Here is a 16,046-nt window from a genome sequence, read left to right as displayed (position 1 = left end):
ACGGGAACAATCCCGACAGAGACAGTTTTCTTTTTTTAACCAGAAACACAAGTCTCGCTCAAACAGAAGTCTTGTTCACCTCGCATGGTCAGTTGTTACAGTTGTCGCCTCATCTATATTGTCAAAACAAGCTAAATATTTTGGCTGGCAGTAAAGCATACTTGCCAAACTTGAGTCCTCAAAAATAGGGAGGAGTTTGAAACATTTGAGGTCGAAGGACTGTGTCTCCTGCATTTTTATGTCAAATAATTTAGATTTTAGATTTAAATCTCAGAAGTCAACGCAGAATAATTATCAAGTGTTAACTTGTGTAAATATTTCATTCTTTCATTCATTTTTTGCCCCCGCCCTTTAGAGAATCTGTGCACACCACTGCCCTATGTTAGTCAGCCTCTCGATGGGGATTGACGTGGTGTGATTGAGGGAAAAATTTATGAGGCAGATTTTACAGTCCCTTTCCTTTAAAAGTTTATGTAAAAAACAGGAATTCTTCTCTCCAGGGCAGCAGACTTCACGTTGTACAGTGCCAGAAAGAGGTTATTTTAACTAAAAGGGTAAAAAAGTGTGAAAAATTGTCAGAAATTGGGAGAAATTGTGACCCTGGAGGAAAGCAGGAGAGGGCAATAAAAACACAAGTCTCTCAGGAGAATCTGGGGTTTTGGGAAGAATACCTGTAGATAAACTCCAAACTCATCTCTTCAACCAACATTTCTACCATCACTTCTAACATCTTCCTGCAACAACTCACCTCTCGCAAGATTTCAGAGCAAGACTTGTTTTTGAGTGAGACTTGTGCTTCTGGTTACAAAAAACATGTTATTCTTTAAAAGAAAGGTCTCTCTCTGAAGGGATCATTTCGGTAATGTTGTCAGACACTCAGAGAAACTATGTCAGCCTGTTAGTGGACTTAACTCTGATAGTCGGAGGAGCAGCCAACTGAAGCAATCTACTGAACCAAAACCAAATATTTTGGTAAGTATGAAATCATTTGCACACACCGGAATTCCCCTTCAATTGTCTTTATAACTCAATGATTTGTCTGTGTCTTCTGCCAGACATTGACCAGCTGTGGATCGGCCTCCATGACACTGATATGCAAATGGACTTCCAATGGACTGACCACACGCCCGTCATCTTCACCTACTGGCACCCGTTTGAACCCAACAACTTCCGCAACACTCAAGAAGATTGCGTCTCCATCTGGGGAGCTGTGAGTGACCCCTTCCGCCCTCACGCTGACCCCCGAAGTCTGGGGCCTTAATCATCCTCAAAGAAACGGACTCTCACTGTCAGCGAGTGTCCTCCGTTTGTATATACTGAACAGCTGTGTTCTCTCTCTCCCTGTTTGTGTCTTGCTTGCGTGTGCAGGAGGGCCGCTGGGATGACAGCCCTTGTAATCTGACTCTGCCCTCCATCTGTAAGAAACTGGGAACAAAGACTGATGGGAAGCCACAGCACCAAGACTGCAAACAAGTATTGCTCTTTTACTCTCTCTGCATTCGGTGCTACATTTTTCATTTTCCGCATGACATTTACTGTTTATGCTTCAGATTATTGAAAGTTTTTTCCCGTTCTGGACTAGATAAGAACTTTCTGTTTGTTGTCTTTGCTGTTGTCTCTCAGTTTTACTCCTTAAAGACTCTTCTGCAGCGTGTCAGTGCTCTGATTCCAGCAGGGTTGCTGGCAGCATGATTATTATTCTGAATATTTCAGCCTTTCCTTCACCTTTGACCCTTTTCCCCAGAGTTCCTTTCCATCTCTCGCCCTTCCACTGGTTGATTAGTCCGCCCCCAGTCTGTAACTGTAGTATAAACCACTACTTTTGTTAAGTTTACCCAGACATACTAAACCCCAGCCACACACACTCTCCCCTTGGCTTAACACATACTTAACTTTTACATTGACCCAAAAAAATCTAATCATAATACATACAGTTTTTAAGTCATTGAAATTGGGACATGTTGTTTGTACGTGCACACAACAGATTCATGCCCACCACTTGTTCCCACATGGTGAATTAAATCCCATCTGGAGTGTCCGTGTACATCTGTCTTTGATTTCATAGTCCATAATTCTCTCCATATGAGACGTTAAGCCTCTCATACCTGACTTCCCCTACCTGACCACTGCTGCGTACGTAGTTTTTTTGCGTTTTTCAGTAATGTGCAACATAGCGGCTCAGCACAATGAGATATAAAAGTGAGCATTTGTGTATCTTCCTGCCCTCCAGCGATGTTATATTTCTGCTAAGTGTTGATTTACGATGTAAGCGATCTTGAAGTCGAGAGCCGTGCTGTTTTTCAGCTGTTATATTCAACAAAGATCTTTCTGTGGATGGACTATTTATTCGCTGTAATAGATCTTCACTCCTCTCCCTGGGGAGCAAGTCATCATGGGTGGTAATGTGACGGGGGTCATTTGGCATGGCACAAGCCCCGCGGTGATGCCGTTTGTCTCCAGCAGATGAGCTCACTTCACGCAACATGTGAAACAACAATGACAGAAAGCCTGCTGATCGCTTCAGCAGCATTACACCACATGAGCCTCAAACCATATACCCCAACTAGCTCTGGGCTCATTACTCAAATGGATTGCTCATTACTGTAATGGTGCTGTTTTACTTACTCAGTTGTTACACTAGCGTTGCATTTCTACTTTATACTTCCAAAGATAGTGACTTTATTATCGGGATGACTCGTAAGCAGCTGCTTAGGGCCCATCAGTCACCAGGGGGTCCTATAATAATTGAAATCTGAGGTCTTTTGGTCCATTTTTTCTGATTATTTGACAGTTAGCATAAATTATAGCAAATAAATTCTGGAGGTATGACAGCAAAATCAGAAAATTCATCTTACAGAGACCATAAATTATTAAATGACGATGTGAAGGGGGTCGCTCGTAGTGAGAAAGAATTATCACCTGAATCTGCAGCTCCTCTCGGCTACACAGAGCTTCATAACAAGTTTCAACTGTGTACTGTTTACTGTTTTGGATCACTCTCACCGCTCCCATAACTTTGTTTTAGCCACAGTAAGCAGCTGTGTATACATGCGTGTTGTTACTGTAAGACATGGAAAGGAATGAAAGGAATGAGTGTAAAGGAGACATGAGCTTCAACAGATCAAGCCTCTCTGAAGCTATAATCTTTGGGGTTTGGGTCCAGATGCCAAATGTGGTTGAGAAAAGAGCCTGAGGTTGGGCTTTTTCACGCATAGCTGTCTACAAACTGTCCCTCACTATCAATCTCGCCCAAGATGTCACCTCTTTTCACCTCCTGCGAGTTGGCTGCACTCTGCATCTGTACACGTCCACAACTACAGACTTGTTCTTTATGTTCTTAATTTGGGATACACTTGACTGGTATAAGTGGAGCCATTTCTGCTTTCACTGTTAAAATTATTACATCATATATTTTTTTTACTTCCGCAAAGGAGGATATGTTTTAGATCTGGTTTACTTGACATCCGTTTGTGAGTTTCTTGGTCTAAAACATCTATTTTACCCCCTCCATGTCAGTTCTGTGTTATTCGACAATAATCTTTCCTTTGCTCCAGTTTGTCATTTACTAGTCTAATATGCCTTCAGACACTTTTGTCTAAGTTGTAGGTGCTATTGAAAAAACACACATTGACAGTCTTAGTCGTGATTCTGACTCAGTGACTGTGTTCATGTGTATTTTGATGCACATCCAGAACCAGATGTTAATGATGCAGAGTTGCACAGCAAGATGTTTGTGCTCTTTGGAATGACTCACATGGCTTTTTGTTATTTCTGGATTTAAAGGTCCCATTTTAACTCTCCTCTCCTCTTCTTTCCTCTCAGGGCTGGAAGTGGCACAGTCCAGCTTGTTACTGGGTGGGAGAAGATCTGCTTACTTTTGATGAGGCAAGGAAGTCTTGTGAGGACAACGGAGCCGCCCTTGTTACCATTACCAATAGGTACGTACGGCGGCATACTCCCTCACAGTGATTTAAAGGACATCACAGTATGTTTCGTCAGTGCCGATTCCCCCTGTATCTTCAAAGGTTCGAGCAGGCCTTCGCCAACAGCCTGGTGTACGGTCGCTCTGGTGATTCCTTCTGGATCGGCCTCCATGACCAGGGCAGCCCCGGCTCCTTCCACTGGCTCAGCGGGGATGAAGTGTCCTTCACCAACTGGAATCGAGACCAGCCAGGTAGGTCACATACAGTATGTCATGTTGAATGAGCGTGTGAATGATTTACAGACATTGGATAATATCTTACTGGTCGAAAATAGAACGTAATGAAGCAGAGATTTAAATAATTAAAGATTAAGTGATGTTCGAAAGAAATCAGTTTTCATGCTGCATTGCTAAAAGACATATTATTGCAGGTGGATCTATTTTACTTCTTAATAGGTCTTAATGCATATTTTATTTTGCATACAGGTTCTGTGCACATGGACTTTGTTTTTCTTTGGTCTATCCTTTAATGTAAAACTAATTTCTAAACCTCTAAAAGTCTTACATATTTCTTTGGAAATTTTTAGTTAATTTTAGCTCGATGTGAAATAAAGAAAAGAGGATGTGAGAAGAGTTATTGGAAATTCCGTTTAAAGATGACTGGAATGATAATCGGTCATCAAAAAAATTAATTCCAGAAATGAATTGCAAATTAATTTTCTTTTTTATCAACTAATTGTTTCAGCTCTAGTCTTTTATATCTGATTTTATATTTTCATTGTGTTTTTCTTGTGGCAAGAATGGGGGAGTTGTTACAGTGCTGTCAGATCTGTAATGTCATTTCTGTTTACAGAGACACAGGCTCACATCGCTTTCCTAAGTTCCCCATTCTGGATAAGCCCTACGCCTTTCCTGTTCCTTGAAATCGAGTTAATAGAGTGCATGTACGTGACAAATACATTCTGACTGATGCACTGGAGCGAATGTCCATCTTAAGAATCAGCTAGTACAGTCCAACAGCTTTCCTTTTTTCTACCCTTTTTTTCGGTTGCTGTGTTGGGTTCACTTTCCTGGGGGGGTTCATCAACTTTCCATCTGATCCACAGTATATCTGGAGATTTTCAGCTGCCTAAACACAAGCTCCATTCTCTACCAGAGCCAATTTTGAATTTAATCTACAAAGAAGACTGGATTGTTCCCAGGTGTTCTTTCTTTAGACAAAATACAAATTCAGAACTACGTCCAGCAATGACGACCTTACAATCTGCCTATCTAAGACGATTATCATCAGCAGTTACTACCAGCCAGCAGGCGTATGTTCTGATTTAAATTTAATGTATCAAAATTGGTCCAGTTCGGTTTGCTGATGAAATCTTAAACGTTGTTTGCATCATCGCAGCCCTAAAACAGGGCGGAATTCTGCTTGTAAAATTAAGGCTATGATGGATTGTGGATTCACCACGGCCATAATTTCTAAACCAGACCTGGAGGCGCAAAACACAAGCGTGGGCGAGATCTCTGGCTTTAGAGTCACTGAGCGATCCAGTGATACGAACTGTCTGACCTTTGCACTGACTAGAGCTGCAATCTGTTGCTTTACTAGACTCGGCGGGTAAAAGGATTTTTTATGTGACACAGAGAGTATCACATATGATGGTGTGCAGAAATTCATGTTAGGAAAACAAAACAATGCTCACCAATAAAAAAAGTAGAAGTAAATTATTAAAGGATCTGAAGTTCCTACATGCAAGGATGATCCGTAAGGGTGAATAAAGAGATAGAGCCCAGGCAGAGAGACGCGGTTTACAGGAAATGTCACCCTCGTTTTGAGTAAAGTTTAATGCAGCATCAACACTCATAATGGTCTTATAATAAATGTATATTCACATTTTCCACTCAGTTTTTTTTTCCTCCAAATCATCCCTCTATTTCCACATGTTTCATCATCACACCCTCTTCTCTCACCTACGTTTCACCCTGTATCTATTTCAGTCAACGTCCGCGGCGGCTGCGTTTCCATGGCGACGGGCTTCGCAACAGGTCTGTGGGAGGTGAGGGAGTGTGCGTCATCGAAGGCGAAATTCATCTGCCGCCAGAACCAGGACACGTCTCTGAGCCCTGAGCCCCCGGTCCCTCAGCCCACCCCGAGCCTCAGCGGCTCCTGTCCCAGCGGCTGGAAGAGCAACAGCAACCTGCGCTACTGTTACAAGGTTCAGTACTGTTACACCATCAGTACTCTCCTTGAAGTGTTTTAATTTCAGTCACACTTTGGGTTTCGTTAATTAGTTTCATTCTGCCTTGGACTGATATGGCCTCGGCTAATATTTGAATAATTAATAACATTTTTTCTCATTTCAATGCTGAGGCCTCTGAGTGTGTTATGTGTCCTTGTAGATTTTGATATGATCAAAGTAGGATGACAAATGTTTTCAAGGTGATTTAGAAACACAAGCTGGACTTCTTTAGAGTAAAAGAAAATTAGCTGTGTGCTTTTCAAGTGTCTTGTCCAGTATACCCAAAATAATAGCATTTAAATTGTATTTCATATAGATTAGATTAATCTAGACATCTAGAGACCTACACATCCATAGACTTTAGGATTTATTGTGTGTTCTCCTATTACCATTGTTGCCATGTCAGTGAGTTTGTGTTTAATCATAACTCTGAACTAATTTTTTCTCTAGAATGGCACTAAGTGGAGTGCATACCTCCACCACAGTCCATCTTTTGTAGTCACTCATAGATACCAGCTACCTAAATACACCTGATTTTTTTTTCATCATGATCCATGCATTATTCCCTGAAAATTTAATGAAAATGTCAAAAAACGCCCTATCCTGCAATGTTCCTGTCCCTGTCCTTGGATCCGTGCCTTTATCCAGATCTGCACCAAAAGTTAATGGCTGAAACCCATCCTCTATCCATGTTTTGGGAAAACCCCTTCAATAGTTTTTGTGTAATCCTGCTGACAAACCAACCAACAACCAGCAACCAACAAACAACAAACAGACATGGGTGAAAACCCCTTTGGCATGAAATGCTAAAACAAAACAAAATGCTGTAGCTCATAACTGGAATGAATACACATATCTTAGATGTACAAAAGTCTAGAGGAAACTGGATTTTTAGAACATTTAGCATATCTGAAAATGTATTTTTACATCAATTATAGTATGTATATAACATTCACCAAACATATGTATAGATCTATTACTTTTACAGTATTTTCATTTGTGTTGCTGATATGATCACTGAGTTGTGAGTCAGTGCCAATACCAAAACAATCCCACTTAGCTATGACCATAACAAAAAACTGCATGTCTTTACAATGCATTATTGGTTAATGGTGTTTGAAACTGTACAACCAAAACTATATTTCATATCATTACAGTTTTTAATGAAATGTAAGTAAACAGCACTGAGAATCTGACCAATGACCAGTAACAACTTTCAGTTCTTCACAGTTTTTACTGTAAAGTCGTATGAAAACAAATCAGTCAGTCCTCATCAACAAGTTTGTAGATACCAGCCATAGGAAGGAGTGGTTACATTAGGAGTCGAAGTAATACTACTGCTGACTTCTTGTTTTACATCAGTATTGCGTTTTAATTAAACTGTAATTTGACCTTTATCACTTGTTTGCAGGTGTTTCACTCCTCCCAGCTGGAGCAGAAGCTGAGCTGGCTGCAGGCTCACCTGCACTGCCGGAGACACGGAGCCAACCTGCTGAGTATCGGCAGCCCTGAGGAGGAGCAGTTCGTTCTGCAGGTCCTCCACGAGGCCTTCGGGTGGGTGTGCACCTCTGACCAGGTTACATGTGATGTAATGTGATGATAATGGTGATGGTGACGATGATGTGGCCCACAGGGAGTCAGAGGAACATGAGCAGCACTGGTTTTGGATCGGACTGAACCGCAGAAACCCCATGGACAACGGCAGCTGGAAATGGAGCGATGGGCTCGCTGTGAGTGAAGACAAGATGCAACTAAACTAAACAGTTGCTAAGTAAAAAAATGTTTAAAACACAATCTGTTTACTCTTTTCTTGTGTCTCAGTTTACGTACCAGAACTTCGGCCGATACTATTACAACATCCGACAATGTGCTGCTGCAGACTTGGGCTCTATGACCTGGCTGGCCATGCACTGTGACTCTGAGTTAGACTGGATCTGTAAGATCCCCAGAGGTACAACAGCACCGGACTGTCTGTATTCTCTTTCATGTTGCACATTTTTTATTCATCTTTAGGAATACCTTTTTCCACCTTCAGCTCCTATTGTGGCGGCATCACTCTCTGACTTGAATGTCTCAAGATTTCTTCCCTCTTTTTATTCATTGCCTTTTGGGCCTCTGACATTTTGTATGTCATGAATAAACTTTTCCCTTGTGTGTGTGTGTGTGTGTGTTTTTAGGTAGCATTGAGAAGGAACCAGAAGTCTCTGAAGGTCAGTCTTATTTTCTTAGCTTTGAACTTCTCCCAGCATACTGAAATTACTTCCTCAGGGGCTTATTTCTCTTCCCTTTTCTGTTTCATGCCTGTCTTTCCTTCTTCTCTCTTCCCTCATCTGTCAGGCACTAGTTCTCCAGAGTGGATTGGCTTCCAGGAGGCTGAGTATAAATTTTTTGACCACCGGACCACTTGGGACCAAGCCCGGAGGATTTGCTCCTGGTTTGACTCCTCACTGGCTTCCATCCACTCATTTGAGGAAGAAGCTTTTCTGTCCGACACTTTAGCCAAGGCACTGCTCACTTTATCAAAAAGTTCATCACTGTTTCTATGAGTTGATCCAAATATGCAATCTATTACTAGTCTTTTAGCAGGCAGGGTAAAAAACCTGAGAAGTACTTTGTACAAGTACAAGCCTGTGTAATTACTTCTGCATGATGATTCATATTCTCAATGGCCTCGACATGCCTTTTCACTACTCTATTCTCTTCACCTTCAGATGTCGAAAGTGGAGGGAGACAACTGGTGGCTGGGGCTCCACACCTACGAATACGATGGCCGTTTCCGCTGGTCTGACCACTCTGTGCTCAATTATGTGTCCTGGGCCCTTGGGAGGCCATACCCACTGAGCCGTGATCGCAGATGCGTCTACATGTCCGCCACTAAATGTAAGACAGTGAGAGTGAAAGACCTCGAGACACTAAATCAAAATCAGTACACATACATGAGCTTGTGTTTTTTGTCCCTGAATAGCGAACTGGGCCGATCAGAAGTGCCACTCTGACCTGCCCTACATCTGTAAGAGAGTGAATGTCACAGGCACCATTCCTCCAACTCCGTCAACTCCCCACCCACCTGCTGGCTGTCCTGACGGATGGTCTTCCTATCAGCATAAGGTAGAGCTCTTGAGTCTATGTAGTAATATTCTTGAGACAATCGTATGTTTCACAAAGGGGTCCCAGTCATGATACCACCTGTTACCAATTAACCTGCTTAACAGCTGATGATTAACGGTGGTTTTTGAATCCCAAACTTTCTCAGTCTTTTGTTGCCCCTGTCTCAACTTGTTTAAAACACATTGCTGCAGCAGAATAAGCATATATTTACATAAATCTATAAAGTTGATTGGGTAAAACATTAGATATATTGTCTTTGTGCTCTTTTCAATTGGTCATATTTCATAAAGGATTAACAAATTGTTACATTCTCTTTTATTTATGTTTTACACAGCATCCCAACTTTTTTGGAAGCGGGGTTGTGCCAAATGTTTCATGCACCTGCTCCTCTCCTCACTCAGCCCAACCAAACCTAATCTAAGCAATCCTTCTCTTTATTGTGTGCATTTACACCTGGTGTTTCTGTAGTGTTTCAGAGTATTTGATCAGTCACCCCGAGTCACATGGTCTGCAGCCAAGTTGAAATGTGAAACGCAGAGAGGTGTACTGGCCATGGTGACCAACCATTTGGAGCAAGGTAATCACAGCAGAATATAACCGCCTTTAATGAACAAGCAGGGACTGAAGTTAATAAACTTACCTCCCTACCTGAATGTAGATTATTCACTTTTTCATTCTGAGCAGAAGTGTTTTATACATTATAAGAATCCATTTCAGAGGAATCAACTGCCTGTTAAGATATTCCTTTGTGTGTTTATCCAAATATTTATCACTGTTTGGATCGTAAATCTCTCATACGAGTTTCATCACACACATACACTGATGCAATCGATCCTCCCCCTCACAGCCTTCGTCACCACCCTACTTAACAATGCCAGTGTTGACCTTTGGGTGGGTCTAACTTCAGACTCTAAAGGTCATTTCCAGTGGCCCAAGGCCGGCCTGCTCAGCTACACCAACTGGGGTCCTGGAGAGCCCCTCGACAACAGCGGACCGCACCACAACAGGACGCCGGTACTCACAACACTCACCTATCAGAACACATGTCTTGGTTTTGTCCCCGGTGTGTTCCTGCTCTGAGTTTTTACTGTCAACCCTCAGGGAAGTTGTGTGGTGATGATTCATGGGAACCCACCGAAGAACAGCGGCATGTGGGCTTCCCGAGCCTGTGAGATGGAAAGTAATGGCTTCATCTGTCAAAGGCCACAAGGTATGATATCGAGTAATAATAATATTTGCACCACAGATAGAAGTGTGTCGACTTAAATAACCCTGTGTGTCCTTGTTGTTTCTTCAGATTCAGATATTTCTCCGGCCCCGGCTCTTATTCCTGTCTCCCTGTCAAAGCCTGTGGAGCTTGGTGGAGTGACTTATCGGGTCGTGGAGAAGCGTTTGGACTGGACCGGTGCTCTGCACATCTGTGAATCTTTGAATGGGACCCTGGCCACAGTGAAGGATCCCTACCAGCAGGGTTACCTCACGTTGCTGATCAACAGCCTGCGCCGGCCGGCCTGGATCGCTCTCTACGGCTATGGGGTGAGCCTATAAACCTACTTTATATCTTATTATAAAACATCACTGGAGTCACACAAGTACAACCATGTTTTCCACGCTGAGGGAAGCTGCTGTGAACTGCAACGTACTCTTTTATGTTCTCAGGGACGGAGCTACACCTGGCTGGGTGAAGAAGAAGCTACATATTCAAACTGGAAAGACGGGGAGCCCAATCAGATTGGTGGATGCGGTCACATGTCCACTACTGGGCACTGGATTACGACACCTTGTGACGCTAAACTGGAGGCTGCTATATGTCAAATAAGTGGTGTGTGTGTGTAATGTAACAGCAATAAATATCCATCAACAAATCACCAGAATTATGCCTTACCTGTCATTTTCCAGGAATGAATAAGCATGAACTAACTTTAAATTCAAATCTTTGTTTTTCTTCTTGCCAGATGAGCCTGTGAGCCACCAGTGGGTCTACCCCGGCAAGTGCCCCCACTCTCTGGGAGCGTGGGCGTGGGTGCCCTTCAGAAACCACTGTTACGCCTTCAACTTGCAAAGTCTTAGACTGCAGCAGGATGCACGCATGTCCTGTAAAAAAGGTAGGGAACCCCTCACATCTCCACCATCCTGACTCCTGCTGTGCTGCTCACACTCTATTGCTCATGATACTGAATTGAAGTGCAACTCGTCTGACCTTCTCCGCTGCAAACATAATTGACAAAATGCATCGATATGTCTAAATTTAGAAGTGTAATCCATTGAGCCGGCTGCACCAATGTTAAATCTCCAAACATGATCGATTCCCTTTTCTCTGTTGTTTTCATCTCTGTGTCTTTCTCCCTTTTTCTCTCCTCTAGTGGGAGCAGAACTTCTCTCTATCCTGGATGAGACAGAGAATGGATTCATATCGGAACACATCCAGGGCTATGCAGAACAGGCACATGGCGCTTGGCTGGGCATCAGCGTGAAAGGTCGAGCAATGTTACCTCAAATAGCCTCTTCCAGCTCTACCGCAGTGGACTTGTTAACCTTCACATTTTCTAAAAGTTATTTAAATCCAAGTTTATTAATTTTAGACTACTTTTAGTCATGATTTCCTACTCTGCTTGCAGATAATTTTATCTGATTGATTAGGATGTCTCTAGTAAAATAATTATGAAACAATTAATTAGCTAGAAGAAACCTGATTAGGTTCTCTCATGTCAAATAAATACGCTAAAGCAAGGTGAATTACCTTGGGAAAGTTACTGCATCATTATCTGTCAGTGCAATTATATAATTTGAGTGAAATGCCCTGAAATATGCTTGTTAAGCTAATGGGAAGAAGCTCTGTGACTGAACAGAGTTGTCAGACGAAACGTGATATGAAAAATTAGCTCTCCTTAAGTTCTGCTTGAGTGTGTTTGAAGCTCCTCTGAGTGTGTGTATATGTGTCCCTGCTGCAGGTAGAGGTCTAGTGTGGAGCGAGGACACAGAGATGTCGTACACCAACTGGGAGGCCCATGATGTCGCCTTCTCTGTTCTCTCTCCAAACTCCTGCTTCTGGATCCAGAGCAACAGTGGCCTGTGGAAGCCGGGCTCCTGCAGAAACCGCACACACGGAGTCATCTGCAAGCAGCCTCGCAGTAAGCACACACAAGAACACTTCAGCCAAGGGGAAGTCACTCTCAGAACCAGGTCGAGTTGAGTCAGTTGAGTGCGAGATCAAAGCAAATCAGATCAGAGCAAATTGAATCATTTTAAATTTAACAGTGTTCTGTAACATCAAACCAGCCAGTAAAACCAATAAATGTGGTGTGTGGGCGTCTCCTCCCATCAAAATATTAGCTATTTCCAGAAGTAATAGGTCAGAAATCTGTGCAAGTTCAGTGAGATCTAGCTTCTTCTGTACACACACATCAGGGCCCTGACGTTGGTGAGCATCTGTGGCCCCCATCAGTTTGCCCTTGCCCTGTTGGCACTGGTCAGCCTTTGTCAGAGGCTTTTTGGCTGATTGAGCGTGTTGAATCAGCGGCAGAGGCATTGATGAGAGGAATCACTCTGATTGGCTGTTCAGCTAAGTTAATCAGGGCACGAGGAGAGAAAGGTTAAAAAGAAGCGTACCAGCTAGTTGCCTGTTGGTCGTAGTCTTTGCGGTGCATTCAAGTGCAGGTTTTTGGCCGAGTCAGCCTTCGTCGCCTTCATAGTGGTCTTAAGAAGTCTAAATTTACCTTTTTGAAAGCTGCATAAACTCTGTGAAGTGCCATCTCTTTAATTGGTTGTAGTGAGGAGCGAGAATTAATGAACAATGAAGCAGCAGCTGGAAAAAAAATAATCAATGTTTCTAAGTTTGTAGTTACGGTGGAACAACCTTAGAAATCAGCCAGTAGTAGTCAAACGAGTTGAGTTGAGTGCCAAATACTGAAGAAGCACATTTTTACTAACTGTCCACTCTTCCATTTGCAGGTGCTGAAGACTCACATGTGCAATGTAAGTACATCTGCCATGTCACTTAGCATGTGACTTTTACATCAGAAAGTGAATTATTTATACTAATCCTGACCTCCATCTTCTACCTCGACTCTAGCGGATGGTGACCATCTGCCCACTCTGATTGTTGTCATGGTGACGGGCCTGGTGCTGGTGGCGCTGATTGTCGGTGTGATCTACTTGTACCGTCGGCGAGTTGTTGGGTCCCACGGGTCCTATGAAGGCGCCCGCTACAGCCGCACCAACTCCAGCCTGGCGGAGCAGACGGAGAAGAACATCCTGGTGTCCGACATGGAGCTGAACGAGCAGCCAGAGTAGCAGAGCCGCACCACCCAGGACTGGACCCAACCTGAAACTGGACAGGCTGATTTCAATGTGGCATTTATGCTTTTTTTGTCGCCTCTTTTGAAACCAAAAAAGATTTTTAAAGTGCTGAAAGGCTGTGTAGAGCGCAGCAGATGTTTAATTTTTTTTAAATTGAACCCCCGCCTCATCAATCCTCTTTTGCCAAGACTTAACAGTTTGAGCAATTTCTCTCCAGACAAATCAGATCCCTCCATGTGTACAGCATTCATGAAGGCCATAAATGAATCTACTGGGAGTCAAGTTTGGTCGCAGCTGGAAAATCGGTTTTATGAAATGACTCCTCGCTGTCCTCCTTGGTGCCAAAGTCAGTTTTTGCTCTGTGTATATTTCCTTTCTTGTTCCCATTTCGATTGAAAACAAAGCGAAAAAATCACAGCCACAGATCGACTCTTAAATGAAACCGTTGTCTCACAGCCACAGTCTTCTTCAGGACCAAATTCATTTTTTTATTTTGAGTTTTTTTTCTCTTCTGCCATGACAGTATTTACCTGAACTTGACGTGTGTTTTCGTTGTTTCATTGCGTTCATGTCCTTTCCATTGATTTGTCATTATCCGTGCAGCTGTAGAGAACTGTCACTGATGATGCGTGTGTGGTTTTTTCGTGAGCCTGCCTCTCGCCTCCTCTCTGATCTGACACGTCAGCACCAGCTGTCCGATGAGCCGAGGAGGGAGAAGTCCAAATGTGAATGTGTGGAAGGTGACAGGGACCATTATTGTTGGTGACCTCAAACCGTCACTCGATTTGTGCACATTACTAAAGTTCTGTGGAGAACTTAAATAGACTACGTTGTCTTTTTGTTACTGCGGGACTAAAGGTTGTCATCGAATGACCAGACTTTCAGTTTCCGTTGCTCTGTGTACATTTTGGCACTTTCTGCTTTTACCTTCAGCTAATTCAAATATTAGTCATCCACTTGCCTTTATTATTCATTATCCTTAAATCACGGCTGCTGCTCTGTGATTCCAAACTTCTGTATGTTTTGGCTCCTCATGCCACCATCTGGATTCGGCAACTTTGAAGGACATAATTCTCTTTGTATGCACCATGATAAAGGGTTTGCAATTTGATATTTGTCTGATTCATCATGTTTACGGACCACAGTTCACTTTTCTGTATGTTTTATCACAAGGTTGTTTTCCGCTGTTTTTCTTTTTTAGGATGCAGGTTTAAATGAGTGTTTTGACTTCAGTACATGTACGACTGTCTAAGACATTTGGGAACTTTCAAACTTTTATTGGATGATTGCCAACACTTGAACCTCTCATTGCCCCACAAAGGAAAACATCCCTCTTGTGAATGACACCTTTGTATATATGAGAGCCAAAGAATGTTTTAAAAGTGAATTCCCTACATGAGAAAACCTCCTTTCTGCGTCATTCTGAGATTTTACATTTATGCAGCGCGGTGATCACATTTTTCAGAGTTTCCTTTGACTCCTCAAACATTTTTCTTTTGCCCTCAGCTCTTGCCTCTGAGTGCATTTCTGTCTTCTAGCTCGGAGGAATGCTTTGGAGCAGTTTCAGTCTGAGGCTTTTGGTGTTTCACTGAGCTGCTGTGAAAAAAAAAACAGCAGCTCCATGAGTTGGACTAAGATAGAGGGGGAAGGGAGGAGGAGAGGGAGTAAGTTGAAGTGTGTATGTGTGTGTGTGTGTGTGTGTGTGTGTGTGTGTGTGGTGTGTGTGTGTGCAGTCTCCAGCTGTGGAATGTTGAGTCGGCAAGAAGAGCTCAGTGGTACGTCTGGAACCAATCAGAGAAGGAGGGCTCAGGGACATGAAGGGTCAGAAAGAAGAGTGAAAAAAGGAAAACTAGGCGAAGGAGAAAAAGGGGAAAAAAGGGGGAGTGTGAGGAGGAGTCGGGGATGTAGGAAGAGAGGAAAGCAGGGAAAGAGGATTGGGAAGGATGCAGCGGTTTGTCCCAGGCTTACCCCGGCCTCTGCTGGTGGTTTACTGTACAGGTTTGTCTTCATAAGCAGTCGATGTGAAGCGATTGAGGTGACGATGTGAAGGTGCGACGACCCTCCGCGTGTGTGTGTTCCCCATCAGATCATGTTTATGATGCAGGCTGGCTCTTGTCCCTGTGAAGATTACCTGAAGCACCTGTTCAACTTTCATTGAGTTTTTGTGTCATTTTTATATGAAATGAATAAAGTCTATGTTCTCAAAGCTTCTGCTTTTGGTTATTTTATTATTTTTTGTTGATTTTTATGGATTAGTGTCATTATGGAGAAAATCCTCATGTGAAATTGTGACCAGTTTACTCTCAGAAATGGATTGAAGAAGTATTCTCTCCATGTGTCTCTAACCTGTTCATACATATCCCTGCTGTGAGCTTTGCAAGTCACTGAGCTGGTAAATTAATCAAGGAATTGATTATTACATTGCTGACTGCGATGTTGAGTTTTTTCCACAAGAGGGCACACCTTGCCTGCTGCATGGGACA

The 16,046-nt window shown here is 42.9% G+C and overlaps 1 protein-coding gene across 1 annotated transcript in view; it reads left to right on the top strand.

Annotated features, from left to right (window-relative positions):
- The window catches only part of mrc2 (mannose receptor, C-type 2), a 28,788-nt gene extending 13,019 nt beyond the window's left edge, over window positions 1-15,769 (top strand). Inside the window, exons 8-29 of the mRNA XM_073494597.1 lie at window positions 1,056-1,210; window positions 1,369-1,473; window positions 3,823-3,938; window positions 4,026-4,174; window positions 5,915-6,132; window positions 7,568-7,710; window positions 7,790-7,886; window positions 7,978-8,107; window positions 8,334-8,366; window positions 8,494-8,660; window positions 8,868-9,036; window positions 9,122-9,264; window positions 9,733-9,841; window positions 10,112-10,278; window positions 10,366-10,474; window positions 10,562-10,800; window positions 10,924-11,086; window positions 11,220-11,369; window positions 11,628-11,741; window positions 12,216-12,395; window positions 13,216-13,239; window positions 13,337-15,769. Coding sequence (XP_073350698.1) covers window positions 1,056-1,210; window positions 1,369-1,473; window positions 3,823-3,938; window positions 4,026-4,174; window positions 5,915-6,132; window positions 7,568-7,710; window positions 7,790-7,886; window positions 7,978-8,107; window positions 8,334-8,366; window positions 8,494-8,660; window positions 8,868-9,036; window positions 9,122-9,264; window positions 9,733-9,841; window positions 10,112-10,278; window positions 10,366-10,474; window positions 10,562-10,800; window positions 10,924-11,086; window positions 11,220-11,369; window positions 11,628-11,741; window positions 12,216-12,395; window positions 13,216-13,239; window positions 13,337-13,557 — 3,101 coding nt within the window. The 3' untranslated portion in view covers window positions 13,558-15,769. The remainder of the gene's footprint in view (window positions 1-1,055; window positions 1,211-1,368; window positions 1,474-3,822; window positions 3,939-4,025; window positions 4,175-5,914; window positions 6,133-7,567; window positions 7,711-7,789; window positions 7,887-7,977; window positions 8,108-8,333; window positions 8,367-8,493; window positions 8,661-8,867; window positions 9,037-9,121; window positions 9,265-9,732; window positions 9,842-10,111; window positions 10,279-10,365; window positions 10,475-10,561; window positions 10,801-10,923; window positions 11,087-11,219; window positions 11,370-11,627; window positions 11,742-12,215; window positions 12,396-13,215; window positions 13,240-13,336) is intronic.
- The last annotated feature ends 277 nt before the right edge of the window (window positions 15,770-16,046 follow it).

The sequence above is a fragment of the Pagrus major genome, chromosome 23 (genome assembly GCF_040436345.1).
Source record: "Pagrus major chromosome 23, Pma_NU_1.0".
NCBI classification, from domain to species: domain Eukaryota; kingdom Metazoa; phylum Chordata; class Actinopteri; order Spariformes; family Sparidae; genus Pagrus; species Pagrus major.
The sequence above is the reverse complement of the archived record's forward strand: the minus strand, read 5'-3'. Positions and strand labels throughout refer to the sequence as shown.